This window comes from Hyperolius riggenbachi, chromosome 1, assembly GCF_040937935.1.
Source record: "Hyperolius riggenbachi isolate aHypRig1 chromosome 1, aHypRig1.pri, whole genome shotgun sequence".
NCBI classification, from domain to species: domain Eukaryota; kingdom Metazoa; phylum Chordata; class Amphibia; order Anura; family Hyperoliidae; genus Hyperolius; species Hyperolius riggenbachi.
The window spans coordinates 534,108,530-534,133,606 of NC_090646.1; the positions used below are offsets into that span (position 1 = coordinate 534,108,530).

General features: G+C 44.1%; 1 protein-coding gene across 1 annotated transcript in view; it reads right to left on the reverse strand.

Moving 5' to 3' along the window:
• CHSY3 (chondroitin sulfate synthase 3) overlaps positions 1–24,081 on the reverse strand; it is a 480,130-nt gene extending 456,049 nt beyond the window's left edge. The window contains exon 1 of the mRNA XM_068246633.1: positions 22,931–24,081. Coding sequence (XP_068102734.1) covers positions 22,931–23,597 — 667 coding nt within the window. The 5' untranslated portion in view covers positions 23,598–24,081. The remainder of the gene's footprint in view (positions 1–22,930) is intronic.
• Positions 24,082–25,077: the final 996 nt, after the last annotated feature.

Sequence of the window (25,077 nt, forward strand, 5' to 3'; positions counted from 1 at the left end):
AGCAGACCGCTCGACTCAGAGGATACAGCAATGAAAGTCACTCCTGTTACTGTATCATCGCTGACCCCCCCCCCCCCCCCAAAGTCAACATCGCTTTACTGTCGGACTTCTGCGGCAATGGACTGCATGTGAGTGAATAGGCGACACTAAAAATGTAAGTACACTTGTGCCAGCGGTGCAGCGTGCATGTGCAGAACGACGCAAATACGACGGGGAAGCCGGGAATCCCAATTGCATACTTCCTGTCCAGCAGAGAGAACATCACTGGGCGGGGGGTGTGCAAGAGCTGCGTGTGTGTGTGTGGGGGGGGGGGCGTTATGCATACGACCCTGTTGGCGTACTCTGATGCAGAGTCATATGAATGTAGTTTTTGGCATTGTGGTGCGATGCAAGTGGAGCATTATACCGCAAATGCTTGCCTCAGGTGTGAACCCGGCCTTCAGTTAACAGGTAGGACCTGTTTCAGCAGATGTAGCTGGAGAAGAGCGTGTGTGAGTGTATGTGTATGGGGAGTTAAATTCAGTTCAATACCATAAAGTCTCTCTGAAGGCCTAATTCAAAAAAAAATGTATGTGCATTTAATAGAAGATTATTGTAGAATAAATATGTATAAGATAGTAAAAACGAAATGCATACATCTTGCAAAAGAAATATGATCACACTCTGAAACGCTCCTCTTACCGGTCAGTCTGAAACTCTCCTTGTCAGGTCATGAATGGGGAAAAGGTTTGCTCTGTCAGCCAAAGCCATGCCTTCCTGCTGCCACCAAGCCTGTCAGGAGGGCAATGGCTTCAGACTGACCTGGGAGGGGGGAGTAAATAGACAGAGGAGGTTGCTGAGGATCTATGAATATACAGTAGAAAGCATGTGGTTTCTTTTTTTATTGTGCAAAAAACTGCAGTTTAAAAAAAAACGAATAAAAAATAAAAAACAAAACACATTCACGTGCATACTTAACAGTAAATGCCAATTTACTAAATGCACATAAAAACTGCGTGAATTTATGCTTGAAGATGAGAAATTAATTTCTTTATTCAGAGTTATACTTATATTGTTAAGATAAATAGCAGTCATAGAAAGTGCTTTTAACAAACTTGGAGACAATTACCCTGCTGCTTGTATATTACAGATATTAGCTGGGAACGCAGAATATGTAAAGTGAACCTGAAGTGATAGCAAATCAATGAGATATATAATAAGGCTGGGTTCACACATACATATTTACAGTTCTGTTCCAGTCCTGTCAGTTTCCATCAGTTTTCTATAACGGACAGGATTGGAACTGTACACATTTCATGTGTGAACCCATACATGAAAGACCGGTACAACACTGATGCAAACTGAAGAAACATGACAGGACAGAAACTGTACATACTGTATGGGTGAATCCAGTCATAGAAAACAAATATAAAACTGATGCAAAACTGATGACAACAGACAGGACGGGACTGGAACAGAACAGTACACCTTTTATGTGTGAATCCAGCCATAGAAAACTTAGGGCTAGTTCACAGGGCTAGGAGCGGCGCTTGCCCGCGATCTGCGGGCAAAATCTCATGATTCAGCGCGATTTGCAATTGTGATTCCCATTCAATAGAATGAAAATCACTGCAATCGTCCATGAAACGCTGCATGCAGCACGTTTGCGATTGATTGAAATCGCAAACACTTCAGTGTGAATGTATCCATAGGGATACAAGAGTAGCAGCGCATTGCTGATCGCCCGCATTAATCAAAGCGATAAACAAAAACAAAAAACGCCAAGTGTAAACCAGCCCTGACACAAAATCCTGCCTAAGGTAACACAGCATAATCTTGTTATAGTAAACTTTGATATATTAAATCTCTGGATAAAGTAAACTCACTCCTCAGACCCCAGCAAATGCAGCTGTATAAAGATACAGTGTAAGACCAATTCTGATATAGTAAACCACTCTCCCTGGTACCTTGGGGTTTACTGATCCCTTTGCACCTGTGGACAGGGATTCCCTGGTTTCAGCAAGGACATAACAGAAAAGTAACGAGTCTCTCCCTGAACAGATGACCTCACTTCCTGTCACTGGTGACACCAATGGGAGTGAGAGGTAAGTAAAGCCTTATACGCATGCTAAACAGTTCTCAGCAAAGGCTGCCAGTCGAGGCCACCTCTTCCGAGCATCTAGCATGTGTACAGAGGCTTCCGACCCATCTCAATGCGTCAGCAGATATCAACTAAGCCAAGCTCATGCCAAGGGCATTATTCTCTGACCCCGCCACTTATGTTGTGTTCGACATCTGCACAACCCCGATCTGTCACCCAAGGGACGGAGGCCCGATCCCTGCTGGAGGACAGCACCCGTATGTGTGTTTTATGCTTTTCTGAAGCCTGACAGAGGAGGCTCTAACCAAAAAATAAGAGCAGTTTGCTTTCAGTTCCATGTGAATTGCTTATTCCAAGAAGGTTTCTTCAAATGCTTTTGTTCTGTTCTTTCAAAACCACATGAATTTTTACTGAGTCTTTTCCCCAGGTGCCTTGTCTTCCTCTAAGAAGATTAAACTGCAGCTTTATTTTTGTCCATTTCTCAAGTCTAGTTCAATATGTTGTTATTACATTAACTCTCCTTAGAGAGTCACCTCCCTATTTAAGCTGTCATAATAGAAAACAGAAAGGTGTTAACATAGCTCAGCGCAGCGTTAGCTAGAGAATGGTGGTGGGTCCCAGTGTGGTCCAGGACAGTCAGATATGTCCCCGTTCCCCATCCTTACTGAGACGTGTGCACCTACTGTCCATGGCCACAATGCATCTCTGCCATGAGAAGCATCACAAGGAAAGCAGGTAAAAATCCTAAATAATTCATAAGAGACACTTTTTAAACGTAAATAAGATGCATCAGTTGGTGGGTCGCAAATTTCATTTCACCTTCATACAAACGAACACAAAAAAACCGTTACGGTGCATTCACAATGCATCAGTTGCTTTGCAGAATAATTCTGCATGTCAACTTACCACCCATACAATTCCATGGGTCTGTTCACAGTACCGCATTGTATGGATTGTTTTTTTCTCGCTGCATGCAGGCTTTGTATTAGGGCCTGTTTCCACTAGTTCTGCATCAGTTTTTCTGGATCCAGATTTCTAGGTGTGGCTATAAGGGCCTGTTTCCACTAAACACGGATGCACAAAAACTGACTAATAAATGCCTATGGGCCTGTTCCCACTAAGCGTGATTTTTCTGGTGCAGAAAAATGATGGATGGCATGTTTCAGATTTCTGCATCATGCACAATGAAACCGTTTGTGGAAACAGGCCTATAGGCATTCATTAAAGTCAATTTATCTGCATTCAGAATGTGATGCAGAAATCTGCAACATGCCATCTATAATTGTTCTGCATCAAAAAAATCATGTTTAGTGGAAACAGAGTTTAGAGTCTTTCTGCACCCAGAATCCGTTTGTAGTGGAAACAGGCCCTTAGCAAATATGTTATAATACACGCAGTGTCCATTGCAGATCACACACATTACAAAACACATAGTGTGAATCCACCTTTAGGAATTGTAGAGGTGTGGATTTACTCAGCACTCCTCACAACAGGAGTCTGGAACCCTAGTCTTAACGAATAAAACTGCTTATATTTTACAATATTCATTTACAAATGCATTCATCGGGTTTGCCTGTAAAAGCTTTACTCTCCCTGATTTATCACAGGTGGCGACATATTCAGTGCTGGCAGTTGATCTGTGCAGAATGTTTTACTGTGAGTTCTATTCGAGAAAAGGTAAAGATTACTCGGGGGGGGAGGGGGGGGGTAATATAGTTACTGGTTAGGATAAAGTTCAATCCTAGCTTTAAGTTCCTCTTTATGGAAAATTTCATGCATTGTCATTGCATTAAGCATTGAATAAAATAATATTTGCAATTTCTATTTTTTTTTTTTTTTATATTTTTTTATCTTACTTAGTGATAGTGTTTTTAGTAGCAGATATGCTGTTATCAGTAATCTTTCAAAGCATATTGTAAGCAAAATAACAGTGCTCAAATACTAGCTGTAATAAGGGCTATAGCGACATCCTGCAATTTTCCTTTAAAAAGCATTTAGCACATGAAACAATTACCCGTATTTTTCGTATTATAAGACGCTCCTAGGTTTAGAGGACAAAAACCGATGGGAAAAAATTATTTCCTAAACATGGTGCCTCTATGGTGCAGGGGCATCTTAAGGACCTTCTCCCCCCCCCCCCCCCCCCCAGGCAGGGAACACACTTGACTGTTTTCGTACGCGTTTTCTGCACAGAAAAACTGAGAACTCTTGTTAATCAATGGGCTAGTCCACACTTACTGTGTTGTTCGCACGCAGAAAAAAAACTGACATTCTGCATCCTGAATCTGCACATTTTGGCAGTTTTCTCTATCAATTACATCAGCTACTGTGAAAAACCGCGCGCGTTTTCCTGCATGGAAACACACTTGGTGTGCAGAAAAAGTATGCAGGAAAACGCGCGCGGAAAACTGAAAGTCAAGTGTGTTCCCTGCCTGAACCTCCTGTGTCCCCTGTTCTCCTGGTGTCTCTGTGTTCTCTTTCCCATGATCTCTGTCCCTCTTCTCTCTGTCCTCCACCCCCGTCTCCTGTGTCTTCTACCCCCTGTGTCCATCGTGTCCTCTATCCCTTTTACCCCCAAGGTCCTCTAGTGTCTTAATACTTGCAGCCTGGCATCTTTATCTGTGTGCCCTCTACCCCTCATGTCCCTCCCCCCCCCCCAGCCCTCTAGTGTGTTCTATATCTGTGTGTCCTATACCCATCATGTCCCTTTAATCCCCATACCCCTCTCCTCCATCCCCATGTCTGCCAGTACTTTTAACAGGGCATCTCAAGCCCTGTATTCCCGTGTCCACCATGTTCATTGTCATATGCTGGGCATCTTAATCTCTTTGTTCCCATGACCTCTGTGTCCCCCATCTCTTATTTGCATTCTATTGCCAATGTCCTCCTCCTCTGTCCCCGTGTCAGCCAGTGCATGTGATGAATACTTCTAGCTGTTTCGTGTCCTTCATGTTCCTCATCTCTTATTTCCTTTGATCCTTTCTATTCCCGGGTGATGTCCTCCGCCGTCCCACGTGTCCGCCAGTGTTTTAAGATACAAACTTTCAGCTGCGCAGCTCCCTCCATTAAAAAGTCACAGCACAGCTTTGCCGATCTATAGGCGGGATAACAGCTCCACCAGTGCACTCCCTGTTACTGAGGGAGTGCATTGATTGGCCCCACTGACGGGCTGTGCTCCCGCCTTCGGGACTATCGGGTGCTGTTTGAATGGACCAGGAAACTTTAAGCAGCTTGATTAACGGTCTGGGGCAGCGCCCCCCTCCTGATTGGCTTACAGATCGGCAAAGCTGTGCGGCGACTCCTTAATGGAGGGAGCTGCGCGGCTGAAAGTTTGTGTCTAAAACGCTGACGGACACGTGGATGGAGGAGAAAGACAATCGCGATCGGGAAATAAATTATGGAGGACACGGGGATAAAGAAGAAGGACATTGCGATCAGGGAATAAACGATGGAGAACATGGGGATAGAGAAGAAGGACATCGCGATCGGGGAATAAATGATGGAGAACACGGGGATAGAGGAGAAGGACATTGCAATCGGGGGAATAAATGACACGGGAACACAGCCCAGCTACAAGTATGTATCACATTGGCGGACACAGGATGGAGGAAGAGGACATCGGGGATAAAAGGGAAAGAAGAGATAGGGGACACAGAGGACACGGGTAACACAGGGATGAGATGCGGGGCTAACACACTGGCAGACAAGGATTGAGACGCAGGTCCGAAAATGTAGTATTCGGACTATAAAACGCACTTACTTTATCCCACCCCCCCACCCCCCACCCCTCCACACACACACTTTTGAAGGAGAAAAAGTGAGTCTTATACTCTGAAAAATACGGTAAGACAGGCCGCCGGAGCTGCTTGGCTTACTTGTCGGACTGAAACATACATATGAACGGTGCCATTTATGGTGAGTCTTCTCTTCTAGTGCATGTGGCATCTAAAAATACATGCATACATTTAAAATAATTAGTCTGATAATGCATTTCCCTAAATTGTGTTTTTCGCAATAGTTGTCGATTGTTACGGTGCCAGGTAGTTCGGTGCGAGGCAAGCTGAATGACGGCTCTCCCCGCTGCCGCAAAACTCCCTGGCGGTGTTATAATACTATTCCCCCTCCGAGTCGTCACAACTTTGAGGGATATGTAATTCGGGGTCTAGCAACTGCTGCAGCCCCGAATTACCGATTAGCGCCGCGCACAGCATTACATTGCTGCTATAGGGCGCCCAGTCTTGGCGCTCAGTGCCGCACGCCGAGATAACCTGCTTAGATAGTGGTCCTGTACGAATCAGTTTATAACACATACAGTATACAAATCATCCAGATATTCAAATGACATAAATATATTAAGCCTACCCATAGACTTGGCAGTCTGAGAAATTCCGCCAAAAGAATGCACTAGTCATATCTATAGAACGGAATAAAGTAACATGACAGAACGCTTCAAAATTATTCAGGGCAATTTTTGAGATATATATATATAATATATAGATAGATAGATAGATAGATAGATAGATAGATAGATAGATAGATAGATAGATAGATAGAATATATTATATATTTTTAACATCCATTGCATTTAGGCTGCTTTCACAGAGCGGCGTTAAAGTCGCACATTAGAAAAAGGAATAACGTAGACTAACGCACAGCAATACAAAGTCTGTGCGACATTCACAGTGCTCACGTTGCGTTGTGTGTAACGTGTAGCAATATTTAGAAAGTGCTGCATGCTGTGCGTTATATGCGTTATTAGCTACGTTGGACTGTTTTCACATGCCCAGTAATGTTTTTGATTTTTTTTTTTTTAAATGTGACGCATGTGCCGTTTTTGTTCTATCAGTATGCGACGGAAACGGCTCATCAAGAAACGCATAACGCAGTTCAATATATAACGTCCAACTTCTAAACTAACATGCGTTGCGTTAGGGGCACATTGTGCAACTTTAACGTCGCATCAAACGCAACGTCCCACTGTGAAAGAGCCCTTATACTTGATGCAATTAATATATACAGTATTACTTTCTTTTATAAATTCAGTGTTATAAAAGAGGTAATCAATGTTTTTAAAAGTGGAGAACAAAAAAGTTGAGATCTTAAAAGGGTACCTATTTGGCACACCGTACTCAAGTATAGTTCAATATGTTATTATTACATTAACTCTCGCTAGCACAATATCGGTAAAAATTACCGATATTCTATTATAGTACACTGGTAATTTCAATAGTAAAATTGTTAAACCTAACCCTAGTCTTACACACAGCCCTCCGAGAGAAGGCTGCACGAGCCGTCCCTGCTAACATACTCTGCAGCGTGGAACAGATGTCTCTCTCAATAAGAGAAGGGTAAGGTCCCCGGATAATGTGTAACGCATGGATTTGCTTCCATTGTTTGTATTGTGAGATGCATTAGTTCTTAATGCACCTGTTTCACTCCAATGAGCACACTTGTGCCTTTGAGAGGCTCTTTAGCCCTATGCAGTGAGTATCTATCAGGTGCATCTTGGTTAGATGCGCGACCATTTCATTTTCTCCCCATTGCATCTCCCCCTCTACCAATGCCTAACATCAACTGCCACCCGCCCCACTACCCGATCCCCCTCACAGATGCCTATCTCTAACAAACCCCACCACTGGTGCCTAACCAACCCTCCACCAATGCCTAAACCTGACCTACCCTCCCAGGGTGCCTAACCGTCTGTCACAAACCTGCTGATTAGAGTGCTGCAAACCAAAAATATCAAGTGCCCCCATCATTTTGGGAACCCGCATTAATACTGATAAATAAAGGAAACTATTGAATAGCCAAGTCACAGGTGAACTTGCTGCCTTCCCCATGATCACTCCTTACACGCCCTTTTTGTTGTACTGTGTATGGGCAACAGACAGAATGAACATAAGAAGGGAAAGTTTGAGAAGAGATCACCTGGGAGCCTCAGTGTCCTGCGGTTTGTTTTTTTTACATGGCTGGATAAAACAAAAGATGTTAACAGTACAAAACAGCATCTGTGCTTTTCATCCCACACTTTTCAGGAGGTAAAACAATGGATTCATATGCATAGGGTGACTTTAAATCAAATCCAGCCAGAAAGTAACAAAGTATTGCTTATCCTACAACGGTAATGATACTGATTTGAATGGGATTATATGTAATTCCTAACTGCTGATGCTTGCCTAAACAAGTTGCAATCATTATTTCAGATTTAGAATCAAGCCAAGAATAGAGAATGCATTGGATAATATGCCTTTCACAGTATTTCCGCCACTCGTAGCATCATTATTGTGTAATTCTCATCATTGAAATCCTTTTTTTATCATTTCCATGGAAGGAGTGACTGTCTCCTTGAGATGCTGTTTTATAGAGATGTGGAAACTGGAGCAAGCCGCTGTCCTTATTTAACTGCATATCTGGCTCTGCCCCATGGAAGCTGAAGCGTCTGTTAAGTAAAATCCAGCCATCTCCACGCTGTCTAGAGAAAATGATCATCAGTGATTTGATCCATCCGCTCCACTTATCATTGTCTACTGGAAGGCTGCTGGAAATGATACATCCCGTGCTGAAAGATGCTGTGGGGTACATTTACCAAATGGACACTCTGTGCTATAATATTCCCTAGTTCGGCTTTAATTATGTAAGAGCCAAAAATAACTGTTCAAACCACACAACCAAATAATACCTGTTCATTATTTTTGCATCTATATTAATCATTTCCAAGCTGGCCGCTGTGTCTGTATGTCTGTCCGTCCCACACACGCCCCCTCCTGCCCTGCCACACACTGATTGGCCGGGGTGCTGTGCCCATCCACCCCACGCATGCTCCCTCCTACTCCACTCGTGGTGATCAGGCGTGGTGCCACCAACTAGCAGCAAAATAAATTGATAAGTACAATAGAATCTCTTTATAGTAAACTCCAAGGGACCAGGAAAAATAGTTTATTATACCAGAATTGGCCATACATTGTATATTTATACAGACGCATTTGCTGGGACCTGATGACGAGTTTATTATAACCAGAGGTTTACTATGTCAGAGTTTACTATAACAAGGCTCTACTGTAACAATAACAATAACAATAATATTTATATAGCGCTTTTCTCCCTGGGGACTCAAAGCGCTGTGACCCTGCATTATGCAGTCTCAAAGGCTAGGGAAAAGAGGTGAGTTTTTAGCCTTTTTTTAAAGCTGTCCAGAGAGGGAGCCTCTCGTACTGATTGTGGAAGTGAAATCCATAGAGTAGGGGCTGCATAGGAAAAGGCCCGAGCACCAAATGTTAAGTGTATCCTGGGAATAATCTGCTCCATCTTGTTGGCAGAGCGGAGGGTGCGTGGAGGGGCATAAAGTTCCAATAGATCCGCTATGTATTTGGGTCCCATGTGCTGTAGAGCCTTGAATGTCAGCAGGCAGATCTTAAAATTGATTCTCCATTTTACTGGCAACCAGTGAGGAGTTTGCAGTACTGGGGTGATGTGTGAGCTGCGGGGGGCATTGGCTAGGAGTCTGGCTGCAGCATTCTGTACTAGCTGTAAGGGGCGCAGAACCTTTTCTGTAGATCCGATGAACAGGGCGTTGCAGTAGTCTAGGCGGGAGGATACAAATGCATGAACCAGGGCAGGTAGGTCTTCAGCTGGGACTGTGTTAACAAAACAAAATTTTGTCTATAGCACATCTCTATTTTTCATCATAAAAATACAAAAACTGGCTGGCTGTAACCTGTGGCTCCATTTCCTGCAGAGATGAGTGTGCACATTTACTGGATAATTTGTTGTCCAGTCTCCTCCCCATCCCGTCATTAGCAAGCAACACAAGGTGGTGAGGAAATACCTAATGTTAATGATAGGCGTGTGAAGATACTTCCTGAGAAGTGATATAGAGGCACTCACCACATCCAATTGAAAGGCACGTATTGACTATTAAATTGACCTGAGGAAGTGGGCAGGCACCTGCAAAATGCATTGTCTTGCTATTTTGTATTTAACTAAAAACGATTCCAGTAACATTGGCTTTGATTCTTCTAAAGAGGTAAGGCATGACTTCTCATTTTTATTGTGTGTTAATGACATGTTAACTCTTTGTGGCCAGTCCTGCAGCTCAGCAGAAGCACCCTGCTTAGTTTATACTTAAAGAGACACTGAAGCGAAAAAAAAATTATGATATAATGAATTGGTTGTGTAGTACGGATAATTACTAGAATATTAGTAGCAAAGAAAATATTCTCATATTTTCAGTTATATAGTGGGGTTTTTTTTATAACACTGCATCATTCTTTAATATTTGCAGTTTACACACTACTCAGCATTCTAAATGATTTTACAGAGCAGGTTAGTGAACTTTTGAACTGTCCTCTGTAGAAAAAAAAAAAAAAAAAAAAACAATACAGTGGCAGACACTTGAGTTAATAAGCTTCAGAAGACAGAGCTCTCTGCCACTTTGAAAGTCATGGAGCTCAGTGGCTTTTTTGCATAGATAACAACTGGAGTTTCTTAACTCTTCCTGTACTGGAAACAATATTAGATGTATGTCTCTGCTCCTAATGTTTTATGTCTTAGCTGCACTACACATACAAATCATCATAATTTTTTTCTCACGTCAGTTTCTCTTTAAAGCTCAAGTCTACCCTCCCAGATTTTGTATTCTTAGTAAAGCTGAACAGGGTACTATGATTTTACATGTATAACTGTCATATATGATTGAGCCATCTCAGAGAGTTTTCTTTGGAGAAGACAGTCATGTGACCCAGAAAATCCTCTAGCAAGACTGGAGCTGACAGCAGAGTGGGTGTTCCCAGCTAGATAGCAAATCTCATTATCCAGATTCTCATTGTGCTATTGAAAAGTTTAACTCTTTGCAACCAGCACTGAAGCCCAGCAAATTCTAAAAACATGAAATTTAATTATAGCTGCAGTGCTTGCCACAAATGGTTACTCTTTCACCAACATAGAGTGAAGGAGGGCAGAACTCAGTGATCTGTGCATACAGATCGTATTTTGTGCCCTCTTCCAGCTCCTCCCACTACTTTATGTGGTTAATGATGAGGGGGGGGGGGGGGGTTTGGACAGCAGTCTCTCCAGTAAAATGACTCTGGTGTCTCAACATAACAATGTTAATTACTGGGACTGATCTTAACTGGGACTGCATGCAAACAATCACAGACAAGCAATGCAAAAGACATGTATAGTTAATTAATTCAAAGTTACTATAGTTTGCAATAGAAAAGGATGTCAGGTTGAACCAAGACTTTAACTGGCATATTACACACTGGGCAAAGAAAAAAATGTATAGGAAGATGAGACTGCTGAAATGCAACAAAGAGTTGATCTTATTCAGCAAAGAAAGGAAATGAACATGATCAGATGATCTGCTCTGTACTGGGGAAGCTACTGCCGTTGGAGTTCTATTACTATCTAATACATCCAAGTCATTTCAATATACAGTATTTCAGGAGGACATGTGCAATGCAGAAAACCTTGTGTGCTGCTAATTAATGTAAATTTACTATCAAATGCCCAAAAAAATGGCAAGACTGAAGTAAGGAACTGTTATTTAAAAAAAAATATATATATAGATAGAAGTGTAAATGTAAGTGGAATGTACTAGCAACACAACTATGGTTCAATTGCAGTATGGAGATGTATGATAGGAATATTTAGGATCTGACATCACTCTAAAATAAATATGATGCACACTTTACTGGCAAACTAATAACTGGAAGTGCTTTAACCTTGCTGTGCAAGTCTTCGCTGCAGGTTATCTATTTTCACAGATGATTTAAGTGGCTCCAGTCCTTTTACTATTCAACAAGAAATCATAAAGGAGTGCTCCATAATATATTGGTGTTTAATAAAATATAGCAATAATAATAAAAAAAAATAGCTACCCCTATTCTCCAAGCAATCCAGCCTGTACAGAGTAGTTACCGTACTTAGAAAACGAGAGCAACAGTTCATAATGCCCCATCTTTGGAAGCTAGAATCTGACCATGTTCTCCTGCTTTTTATAACAAAGAGATTGGTATATTACAGCTAGACACACTTTGTTGCCTAAAGCTAGGTACACACCATTCAATTTCCTTTCAGAGCGACAGGTTCAGCCGAAAATTTCCAACATGTCTGATCTGCTCCCAATTGATAAGCGGAGCAATTTTCAGATCACTACTGAACAAAATCATGTTCAGACATTTGGGAAATTATCGGATCGACACAGGAAATTGAATGAGGTGTACCTCCAATGGTACACACCAATGCAATGCAATTTATGATCGGATCGGCAAGTAAATGATCGCATTGAAAAATAAAAAATAGACAGCCTATTGAATGCCAGCAGGTTGCAAGTTCAGAATCGATTTCTTTCTGGATCAGCAAGGCTGGAAAATATCCAGCAATCATTATTCCATATATACATATGTCTGATTCTGGTAACAATTTTCTTCTTTTTGACTTTTTATATTTTTATTTATGTCTACAAAATTTACATAAAAAACCACAGTGCAAGTTATAGTCTATCCAACTTACAAATACAGTGGTTTACTGTATTTGATTGATTGGTTTGCAAGCTGAAAAAAATATCTAAGTTTGAAAAAAAAAGTTGCACAAGTGTCTATGTAGCTTCTTTTATATTGAGTCAATGTCAGGTCTGTATATTCTCACTCTAGTGGGATCTGCAGTGAAAACTGCATAGTATGTACCAGACCTTAAAGGGACACTGTAGGGAGGGTCAGGGGAAAATGAGTTGACGTTACCCGGGGCTTCTAATGGTCCCCCACAGACATCCTGTGTCCGCGCAGCCACTCCCCGATGCTCCGGCCCCGCCTCCAGTTCACTTCTGGAATTTCTGACTTTAAAGTCTGAAAACCACTGCTCCTGCGTTGCCGTGTCCTCGCTCCGGCTGATGGCACCAGGAGCGTACTGCGCAGGCCCAGTATGGTCTGTGCCTGCACCGTGCGCTCCTGGTGACATCAGAGGAAGCGAAGACACGGCAACGCAGGCGCAGTGGTTTTCAGACTTTATAGTCTGAAATTCCAGAAGTGAGGGCCGGAGCATCGGGGAGTGGCTGCACGGGCACAAGATGCCTGCGGGGGACCATTAGAAGCCCCGGGTAACTTCAACTCATTTTCCCCCGACCCCCCTTCAGTATCCCTTTAAGATGAGCATTAATGATGCAATTGTGAGTGTAACACATCTTACCACCTTCACGTAACAAAACTACCCAAAGTAGCCATTTAAAGTATCACTCTGTTTATCCTTCTACTACAGAGACTTGGTAAAACTGTAAAGTCAACACTATCAGTATTGAGCACTTTAGGACCGGTTCACATTAGCGGTCGCCGTCCGGAATCGCCGTGCCGGAGCCGGACCGCTTGCAGAACGGACGGAACGGACGCACGGCATAGCAATGAAAGCCTATGCGTCCGTTCACATGCGTCCGTTTCGTCCGGACCGGATCCGGACTCCGGCATAAGACCCAACATGCGCTATTTTTTGGTCCGGCTCCTCCGGCAGCCGTATCCGGAGCGGAGCCGGACTGCACCATCCGGCCAATACAAACCAATGGGAACCGGAGAGCGCACAACACACTGGCTAAAAATCCGGATGTTCTACCCCACTTCCTATGCGTATTGAAGCGGCGATTTTGGATGGGGACACATGGGCAAGCATTTTGGAGTAGAGCAGCAGTGATTTTAAACGTGCTGGAGATGTTGGCAGTATGTCGGAGGTGGAGGTGAGTGCTAAACAGCGGAGGGCCTGATTCCACAGGTCCACCTTCTGCTGACCTCCCAGACCCCAACATTTTTATTCCTTTTCTACTATCTTTTGCCAAACGGATCCGGATCGCTACCTGATGAACACCTGATGCAAACTGACCGGATCCGGATCGGATCCGGATCAGAACCGTACGGTTCCGATCCGGATCCGGTCCGGATCCGGTCAGGTCATCCGGTCCGTTTGGCAGAGAACCGCAAGTGTGAACGGGGCCTTAGTCAGCTTGTACAATGATTAGCTCTCCTTTCTTGCCCCCATGCACTGCTTTCTCAAACCTTATTTCCAGGTTTTATTTTCCCCTTGATTCCCTAGGAAGCTTACATGCTGAGCTGGTTTGTAGACTTAAATTACCATAAAAATAAGAACAAAATAGCAAATTTAACTTTACACCTTCTCGTGGTCACAAAACTTATCAAACTGAGCTATAGAGGTCCTGACCTTCAGGTCACATGTGAGCCCACCTCTAAAGGCAACCATACACTGGTCGATTGCCACCAGATCGACCAACAGATAGATCCCTCTCTGATCGAATCTGATCACAGAGGGATCTATTGGCTACCCATGCACTGCACACAGATTTTGAATCGGTTTCAGCATGAAATCGATTCACAACCTGTGGAGCTGCCACTGCCTCTCTGCTCCCCCCGCAACAATACATTACCTGTCTGCCGGCACGAGTCCCCGGGTCCGTGCTGACACTTTCTCTGGCTCAATGTACAAGAGGAAAGAGATAAGCGTGCACCTTCCGTCCATATACGTGGTTTATTGGCACAGCGGACAATCAAATGGTTGTTTGCAAGTATTCTTAATAAGGCATACACAAATCAACTGGTGATGGCTGAATGATCAGCATACTCTTACGTGTCCCAGGTGATCAGGGAAGCTGGTGTTGGAGGTGGGTGCTCGGTGGAGAGTGGTGGAGCGACGGCCGTTTCGCGTCTATATGACGCTTGGTCACGCGAACCACTAGTGGTTCGCGTGACCAAGCGTCATATAGACGCGAAACGGCCGTCGCTCCACCACTCTCCACCGAGCACCCACCTCCAACACCAGCTTCCCTGATCACCTGGGACACGTAAGAGTATGCTGATCATTCAGCCATCACCAGTTGATTTGTGTATGCCTTATTAAGAATACTTGCAAACAACCATTTGATTGTCCGCTGTGCCAATAAACCACGTATATGGACGGAAGGTGCACGCTTATCTCTTTCCTCTTGTACATTGAATTTTGTGACGTTTTCTTCTAATCCGAAGCAGTGCACACGCCAGGGTGGCACTTAAGGACAGTAGCAAGTTGCATACATACAGGGCACTGGATGTGTATGAAGCCTGAGGTCATTTGTCACTCCAGCTGATGAATTAAGGGTTGTGCCACGCACAGATGCTTTTTCCTTCCTTGAACTTTCTCTGGCTCGCCTTCTTCATCTTCACTTTACTTGCTGTTTCACCCTGTGAGAAAGGGAAGTTCAAGCAGTAGAGCGCCCTCTACTGTTTGAACTTCCTCTGGTCACAGGACGGGACAGGAAGTAAAGTGAAGATAAAGAAAGCCAGCCGGAGAAAGTGTCAGCACAGTCCCGGGGACTCCGCTGAACAGGTGAGATTATTGTTGCATCGGCCAGCGATCGAGCAAAGTTTTCTGCATAGACAGATTGATGCAATTGATCGATTTCGGATGGAAACCGGTCGTCGACCGGTCCGCGTAATCGATTTCTCAGCCAATTCAATCACAGCAGGGCTGTGGAATTGGTACAAAAATCATTCGACTCAGTTTCTGAAACCACCGGCCAGGTACCCAAAATTGCTTCGACTCCTCGACTCCGACTCCTTAGTCTAATGTTTACAAAGGCTATGGATTTGGTTCAAAAATCATCTGACACCGACTCCTCAGTTTACTGAAACCACCGACTCCGACTCCAGGTGCCCAAAATTGCTCCAACTCTGACTCCTCGACTCCGACTCCACAGCCCTGGATCACAGTGATCGAATCTGCTGTCTATCGGCAGGAAATCGCGTAAATGTATGGGCATCACGTAAATGTATGGGCACCTTAAAGTGAACCTCCGGACTAAAAATTTACTCAGCAGAACTGAAAAGGCTTGGTGTTTCTTTACCAAAGCATCATTTTTAGCTGCATTTTTATCTAAGCTCCACCCATCAAAGAAAAAAAGCAAGGGCTTTTTTTTCCCCTGATGCTGTGCAGAGCATGATGGGATTTCCTGTGTTGTTAATTACCTTGCCTAGCAACTGGGAGAGGTGCTCAGGACACAGGACAGCTGGAACTGTGTCTCATGCTCCCGATCACCTCCTTTTAACCAAAAAGATTGCTGCCCTCATGAAATCAAACATTTGCCTGTTCTTTTAAAACAGGGTGGGTAAGAGATTATATTACCTAACTATTTTAATTAACATAACTAATGTAACTTAATGACAGTATGTTTGTTTAGGTTGGAGTTCCTCTTTAAGTGAACTGCACTGCTACTCCATGCAACCATGACCCAGCAAGAAGATTACATTATTACTGCACCATCTCTGCTGATCTAGTAAGTTTTCTTTTTGTTTTATGGTAAGGTGGGGAGGTTATTTACTGGGGATGGGAAATGGCCTGGAAATAAATATCTTGGCCACTATTTTAAAGTACTATAGTGAAATAACTACAATAAATTGCATGGTGGAACACACCATACATTTTTTTAAAATATCTGTTCAATTCAAGAAAAGCAATCAATTTTCTGTAACATTTCAAAAATCTGACCAATGTACCACACACCTATGTTCAATTTTTCCCCAATCATAAATAAAATGATTGAAAGCTCAGAAAAAAAAATTGATTGGAACTGTAATTGACATTCCATCACAATTCCTGATAAAGGTGGTCTGACATTTCCAGCATATCCAATACCCCCCCCCCCCCCCCTTCCCAAAAAAAGAAAAGTTTGATCACATTTATCGATTGAAAACAAAGGAAAGCTCTTGATTGTTTGGGTCAACCGACTGAAATAATCAAATTGGTGAAAAATTGGATCTTTTAGTTGTATGGTGTGTGGCCACCTTAAGACTGCTCCAAGGCAGTCCATGTTCCCTTAAAGCAGGCTAAAATGTTATTTTATTTGCAAGGTTTACAGCATTACTTTCTCTTTAGAACCTTAAAGAAGAACCTACTGAATATAGCTACATAAATAAAATTGCTTATTTTAGCAATATTATTTTATAAAATAATATGTAAATACAAGCTATTGTAATGTAAAGACAAGCTATTACACAGATACTGTTGGACAGCAACAATCTGGTATCAGTCTCCGCTGGACCACTACAAATAAACTAAAAATCTGTTCTGTAAAAAAATATGTATATGTACCAAACTATAACAAGGTATATACAGAAAGATGTTTCAATCATAAAAAATGCACAATGCCTCTAAAAAAACAAAAATCAGAAATATGCTTTTTTACCCTAGCTGGAGCATGCAGTCTTGTTACCATCATCTGGCTTTCTTCTTCAGCCAGGAGGAGCAGCAGGCAAGGACTGTCACTTTTTGTGACTATCAGGGCCGGATTTACAGCTCAGGAGCCTATAGGCACAGAAGTTCTGGCACCCTAAACCCCGCCCTCTGTATAGGCCACACCCAAACCACGCCCCCTTTCTGATTAAATAAAATCACACAAGATAATGCAGATATTAACAAAGACCAGTAGAGAATACCAATAATATGCAAATATTACTAATGACACACAGGATTTACCAAATACAGGCCAATAATTACCAACAAGCAGCAGATAATACAAGCCACAAAGAAATGATACGTATAACACAAAGTGTATGCTTGGCAGCTCTACAGCCCTCCGACCGCTGTATTGTGGGCACTTCTCCTCCTTCCGGCTGCAGCTGCCAGTTTTCCGTGCAGAGTGGCAAAGGGGGGCGGTGGCACTCGGGGGAGGCAGCGCTATCATTATCAGTATCGCACAGTGATAGCTCTGCACGCAGCTGAGTAAATACAGTGGACAACCTCAATGTGCAGCAGAGGAGACTCCATCACAGTGTGAGCAGGCGGGGTTGCCGGGGCAGGGGGCGGCGAGTGACACCAATGCGCTCCCTTCTTTTGCTATACATACCGAGGACATTCGGGGGGGAGAGGTGGGGGGGGGCTCTGCCCCATAAGGCGCCTGTAAGCACATGCCTACAGTGCCTTATGGTAAATCTGGCCCTGACTATGATAGTCTGGACCACACCCCCTCCCACAAGGCTGAACAGGGAGAGGTCTGGAAATGTAAAGTTGCGTACACACATCCAACTTTACACCTGATAGTCATTTAAACTAGTTGTCTGAACGACTTGAAGTGCAAACCAAAAGTCGTTCAGACGTCATGTACACACTGACCAACAAAGCGGCTGATATGCTAATTTATCTAAATTACGTGTTGTTTAACTAACTTGATAATGGAAAATGGACTGGATAGAACAACGGACTAGATTAAATGACTGATCAAACTACTTATTGTTTGAACGTCTATCAGTTGGACAAACGACTAAAAGTTGTTTGTACACATGTACGGACCTAACAGTCATTTGAACAACAGTTGGTCCACTGAGTGGATCGGGCAAAATGGCTGTTATCAGTCGCTCAACAGCGTGTTCACACGCCCGACTTGTCGTTCAAATGAGAAGTCGGATGACAAGTTGTTCAAAAAGTTGGAAGTGTGTACGTACCTTAAAGAGGAACTCCAGTGAAAATAATGTAATAAAAAAGTGCTTCATTTTTACAATACTTATGTATAAATGATTTAGTCAGCATTTGCCCAATCTTTCCTCTCCCTGATCTACATTCTGACATTTATCACATCCTGACATTTCTACTGCTGGCAGGTGATGCCAGTGGAAAGAGATGCTGCTTGCTTTTTTGGCAGTTGGAAACAGCTGTTATTTCCCACAATGTAACAAGGCTCCCACAGTGTGATGTCAGCGCCATGGTCCTGACATCACACTGTTGGAGGGGTTTCACCACAGTATCAGCCATACAGAGCCCACTGATTATCTATTTGAGAAACGGAAAAGGTTTCTCATGGGAAAGGGGGTATCAGCTATTGATTGGGATGAAGTTCAACTCTTGGTTACAGTTTCTCTCTAAACTTGTGTTTATCAAATCTCAGCAATACATAACATGTTTCGGGGTGACCCCCTTTGTCACCCCAAAACAAGCCGTGTATTGCTGAGATTTGATAAATGCACGTTTAAAAGACGCTTGAGTGCCTCCTTATCCATTGATTTGTCTCTGTGTGAAGTTGGGAAACACAGGAGGACTGAGCACCGCCTACTTGAGCCTGATCAGGCTTATGGTAGCCACTAATGATCCAATCTTTTTCATCCAATCTTACCAAATCTATGTAGTATAAGGGTAAATTGAGTGACTATACTGAATGGATACTTCAGGCAGTTACCTTATATTACATAGAAATGGTAAGATTGGATGAAAAAGATTGGATCATTAGTGGCCACCCTTAAAGACAGAGGTTACACGCAGCCACCTTTCTACTCGAATGCCAAAAGGCTACTACACACTTATGCTATAATGTGTGCCAACACAACCTGTTGTATATACAGTAGGTATAAGGAAGGGGGAATTTGTGTTAGGCACTAGTAGGGAAGAATTAGTGTTAGGCACTAGGAGAGGAGGGTTAGTGTTAGGCACTAGGAGGGAGTAGTGTTAGGCACTAGGAGAGGAGGGTTAGTGCTAAGTGGGGAGGTTTACAGTGAGAATAGGCGCTGAATGAGTCTATTGTAAAATATTGGTAATATGACAATACCAATATTTTACGTATCACCAGCACCTGGCACCTAATTGAAGCAGTGGTGGCGCGATATGTACTCACAAATCCGTGTATAAGCATGACCGGCTACTGAATGATCCTGATTTTGTTACACAAGTTCATTAAGAAGCAAGCTCAGATTACCTAAGGGTTTATTTTAATGGATGTTCTGGGATAAAGAGGGGCAGACACCAATGAGACTGAATTGTTTTCAGAGCAACATAATATATTAGAATAAAACAAAACAAAACAAAACAAAATCAGGCAAATCTAATTTTTAGTTTCCTCCACAATGATCATCCATCTGTGCCCAAAGATATAAAATCACCTACCAAAGTCTTCCTGGACTGAGCAATTGGTGGGATCATCTAACGTACTGGTAAGCCTGCAGCATTATAACAGCCCACTGCATTGTAATTCAAACAAAAATGTGACATTCCATTCTGCATGTAAGCAAAACTGTTTACATAAGAGAGTGAGCTGTCAATATACTCCCGGCATGGTGCTAATGAGTTCTAGCAGAGACCGTCATTGTCTTTTTTTCCAGCTACTGCAATAGTAATTCCGAGTTAACTAAAAGATTAGTGCTAATAAATGAGCATCAGGGAGACCCTTCAGCCAGACAGAGCATTAGAGGAAGATGTAACTTTGCAAGGGTGAAGTCAGTCTGGGGAGCCTCACAGTGGAGACTGGTGAACTCTGTAGAAACAATGAATCAGGACTTTTTTATTTCCCATTGACTCAGCCACTGTCAGTGTTGAGATACATAAGGGATGTAAAATCCACCGCATACAGCATTAACCATGTCCTGGACACCGTGGGAAAATGGTATCACTAAAACTGGAAGGAAAGTGGTACATCTGCTCAGAGCAACCAATCAGATTCCAGCTGCTGTAGGGAACTAGGACTCTGTAGTGGGGCTTATGCTCTACTTTCTCTATATCCGTGGCTTGATAAATCACACACCTTGTGCATCACTTATAAAGCAGATACAGCTATACTGCATTAAAAAAAAAAGTGGGTGGGGGTCATCTTTTATAAAAATAAATATAAATAGAGCAAAAATGAAGCAGTTACTAAGAGCAACCAATCAGAAATGCTCATTTAGGCTACTTACACACTAAGACGGTGCGTTAGGTGCTACGTTAAGGTCGCATAACGTGCACCTAACGCAATATATGGTGGTGCAGGACAGGACAGTAGAGTGAGCCGCGTTAGGCCGCTCTATCCGCATAAGGTCTCCCAGGGTGGCGCTGATTGGCCGGCGGGACCACGTGATGCGGAGCGAGACATCCTGCATCACGTGGTCCCGCCCGCCAATCAGCAGCCGCCAGTGCAAATTTAAGTAGCCATGTGCGCGGCTACTGTAGCGGCATCTCCCCGCCTCCTCTCCGCCCCCCACTGAGCATGTGCAAACAGTCTAACGCGGCTAAAGCCGCTAGAACGCACAGCATGCTGCACTTTCACTACAACGTGCAGCATTACATGTAACGCAACGTGGGCAGTGTGAACAGCCCACTTGTGTTACATTGCTGTGCGTTGGAGGAGCGCAGGCTGCACTAACGTGCGCCTGTAACGTCCCTGTGTGGAAGCAGCCTTAATTTACTAGCTGACATCTGTCTGCTGTGGACACTATTCTAGTTTGCTTTGTACTGGTTTTGATAAAACACCACATCAAAGTCACTCAGAAGCCACATGCGCACTGTGGGCAACACAGTGGTTAGTACTCTTGCCTTGCAGCACTGGGATCCTGGTTTGGATCCAAGCCAGGTCACTATCTGCACAAGGTTTGTATGTTTCCCCTGTGTCTGCGTGGATTTTCTCACACATCCCAAAAGCAAGGTTTGTATGTTTTCCCCGTGTCTGCGTGGGTTTTCTCACACATCCCAAAAACAGAGATAAGTTCATTGGCTTCCCCATAAATTGGCTCTAGACTACAATACACATGACATGATATAGACATATGACTATGGTAGGGATTAGATTGTGAGCCCCACTTAAAGAGGAACTCCAGTGAAAATAATGTAATAAAAAAAAGTGCTTCATTTTTACAATAATTATGTATAAATGATTTAGTCACTGTTTGCCCATTGTAAAATCTTATAAATTCCTGATTTACATGGTGACATTTATTACATGGTGACATTTTTACTGTTGGCAGGTGATGTAGCTGCTGCATGCTTTTTTGGCAGTTGGAAACAGCTATTTCCCACAATGCAACAAGGTTCACAGACAGGAAACTGCCAGGAGTACCACAGTCCTCAGTTTCTTGTGGGAGGGGTTTCACCACATTATCAGTCATACAGCGCCCCCTGATGGTCTGTTTGTGAAAAGGAATAGATTTCTCATGTAAAAGGGGGTATCAGCTACTGATTGGGATATAGTTCAATTCTTGGTCTGAGTTTCTCTTTAAATGACAAGACAATATACTCTGTACAGCGCTGTGGAAAATGTTGGTGCTATATAAATACTAAAATAATATAAGATGAATATGTTTTTTACACAATTTACAAGATGTACACAAACAAATGTGAAGCAAACAAAAAGTGTGGAGGAATGCCTGTCTATATGTGGCTTGTTCTCAATGAGCAAAAGCTTTGGCCATGTTTTATGTATCTAGCTCTACAGTGTCAGTGAATAAATATGCTACTTCTTCAGTTGCACATCCCTACTCTTGTGGGCTGACCTGAAGCATCACTTGTGCTTGTCTTCTTCAGCATATTTAATGCCCTGCTCTTAACCTACAGTGCTAAAACTCTGAATTCATACATTTGAAATATGACTAGGCCCACAGGGCATTTATAGATATGCTACATATTTCTAACTTGATGTCTGCATTTTTTTTTTTTTTACACAGACGTTTCATAGATTTTTCCACTGAAAGGTAACAGGCAGCTTGGACAGGGAAAGAGCATTCATATCCTGCTATGTAATACCTACTGAAATGTGAGAAGTACCATTTTAACAAGCCCCTATGCTGTATTCAAGGGAAATGATTCCTTTTAAATTGCTTTATTTGACTGCATATCAGAGAGGAGACTGCAATTACCAAAGTGCATGTGTGTGCATTAGCTCTCATCTATCAGACAGGTCCCCTGGACTCAAGCATCAAACTCTGTAACTAGTCATGACTTCTTTATTGTGTACGTTGATCCATGCTTGGGTACCACACTCTGGCCAATCAACCCTTTGTTAGTGCGGAGAACAGAGGGGGGCATGTTGTATGGTGCCTGCCCATGCACACTGGCACTGACTTCAGAGGCTGGCATATAAGGATCTGTACTTGCCTTTGATGTACACATCGTCATCAGCTCTCATAAACCACTCATATTTATCCAGGTAGTTGTCATGCATGTGCTTGATCATCATGAAAGACTTCTTCTGAGGAGGGTACGAGTCGTCCACCCCTGGCAGGGAGATGACTGGCACGGGCTCGGGCAGCTGGATCTCTTCTGAGCCTTGGCTGGAGAAGAACTCCACTTTCCCGGGGATGTAAGGTGCCCAAGTCCGGTAGGCAGCCACTGCCCTGGTGTCCAGGTATTTTTTGGCTGTCATCACCCCAACGTAGAGGAAATTTCTGGGGCTCTCCTCGGGGGGACCCCAGTCCCCGCTGCCATTGTGAGTCCCCCCGTGCTTGCTGGTACTGTTACTAGTAGTGATAGAAGTGCTGCTTCTGCTCTCCTTCCTCTTGATATCCTCCTGGAGCTCCAGGACAGCGGTCGGACTGCTGCTGAGCCCCATGCCCTTAGCATGCCTGTCCGGGACCCTCGTGTCCCCGGCTTGCCCAGCCTGGATCCTCTCCCCGCCTCGGCTGTAAGAGGAGCAGACGCTGGACCTCCGCTTCTTCTCGCTCATCTCAGCTACTTTGGGGGCGATGAGCCAAGAGGCTGCTGTAAATCCCAGGATTAATCCCACTACCACACTCATCCACGGTCGCCTGGACCTCACAGCCATTCTCCTAGCAGGCGCTGCTGGCTAATGAGACGCTGATCTCCTCCGCTAAGCAGGAGTGACAGGAGGACTGGAGAGCGGAGGAATCTCAGGTGCTGCTGTCTCCCTGGGTCCCGCACAGTCCGCTGCTTCTGTCTGCCCGTGCGAGGAGGAGGAGGAGGAGAGGGAAAGTTGCCGGGCGGGCAGAGAGATTGCCTGGAGCAGCCCGTGAAGCGGTGTCTGAGCTGCCAGCTTGTCACTGCTGCTCGCACCTCCTCCTAGTCCTGTGCAGCGCGCTGCAGCTGCTTATCCTCCTCCTCCTGCTCCACCTTCTCCCTCTGCTGCCATCATCCCACACCCCGCACTCATCCCAGGCTGGAGCCACTGGCAGCGCGGGCGTAGCGTGCTGTCACACCTATCACAGCCACCTGCCTGTCCTCCTCAATACACTTCAGCACCGGAGTCGCCTTTCCTTCCCAAAAGCAAACTCTCCGTGCTGTGAGGCCGCTTCCTGTCACCTCCCCTCCGCTTCAGCGTTGCTATCACCATAGGAACAGTACGGAGGGGGCTTCCAGCGTCTGCGCCGAGAAGCAGCAGCGCCTGACAGGCTGCTGTGGGAGGGGAGCTGCCCATGTGCTTTCAGTAGGTTCCCTCCTCCTCCAGCAGCGTGTACGCTGTAAGCAGATACATTGCTGCCGCTGCACCAAGGAAGCAGATACATTGTTGCTACACGCTGCCTGCCAGACTAGCATACAGAACGCTGAGATTACCTCTGATAGAGCCAGCAAACAATATGACAGGATGTATATAGTCTGATGCCATTACCATCTTTGTTCTGTTTTATTTTAGTATGGTAATACATATATATATATGAGTGGGTTATCTATTGTCATGCACAGCGTAACAGCCATGGCCATTCTGCTGACGTACTACAAACATGAATGCTCGCAGTTTCTAGGTTAAAATGTACCCAGGGGGAGGGTGTAAAAATTGTGCCCCCCCCCCTGCGGAGCCAGGTATAAGTGCCCCCAGTTTAGCCAGGTATAGGTGCCTGCAGTTTAGGTTAGCCAGGTCTAGTTGCACTCAGTATAGGTAGCCAGCTATAGGTCCACCCAGTATAGGTAGCCAGGCATAGGTACCCCAGTATAGTTGCCCCCAGTATAGATTAGCCAGGTAGGCGCCTCCAGTATAGGTAGCCGTATAGTTGCCCCCCCAGTATAGGTTAGATAGGCATGTGCCCCCAGTACAGGTTAGATAGGTAGGTGCCCCCAGTATAGATTAGATAGGTAGGTGCCCCCAGTATAGGTTAGATAGGTAGGTGCCCCCAGTACAGGTTAGCTAGGTGGGTGCCTCTAATAGGGAGCCAGAATAGTTGCCCCCAGCATAGGTTAGTTAGTTAGGTGCCTCCAATATAGGTAGCCAGTATAGTTGCCACCAGTATAGGCTAGCTAGGTAGGTGCCCCCAATATAGGTTAGATAACTAGGTGCCCCCAATATAGGTTAG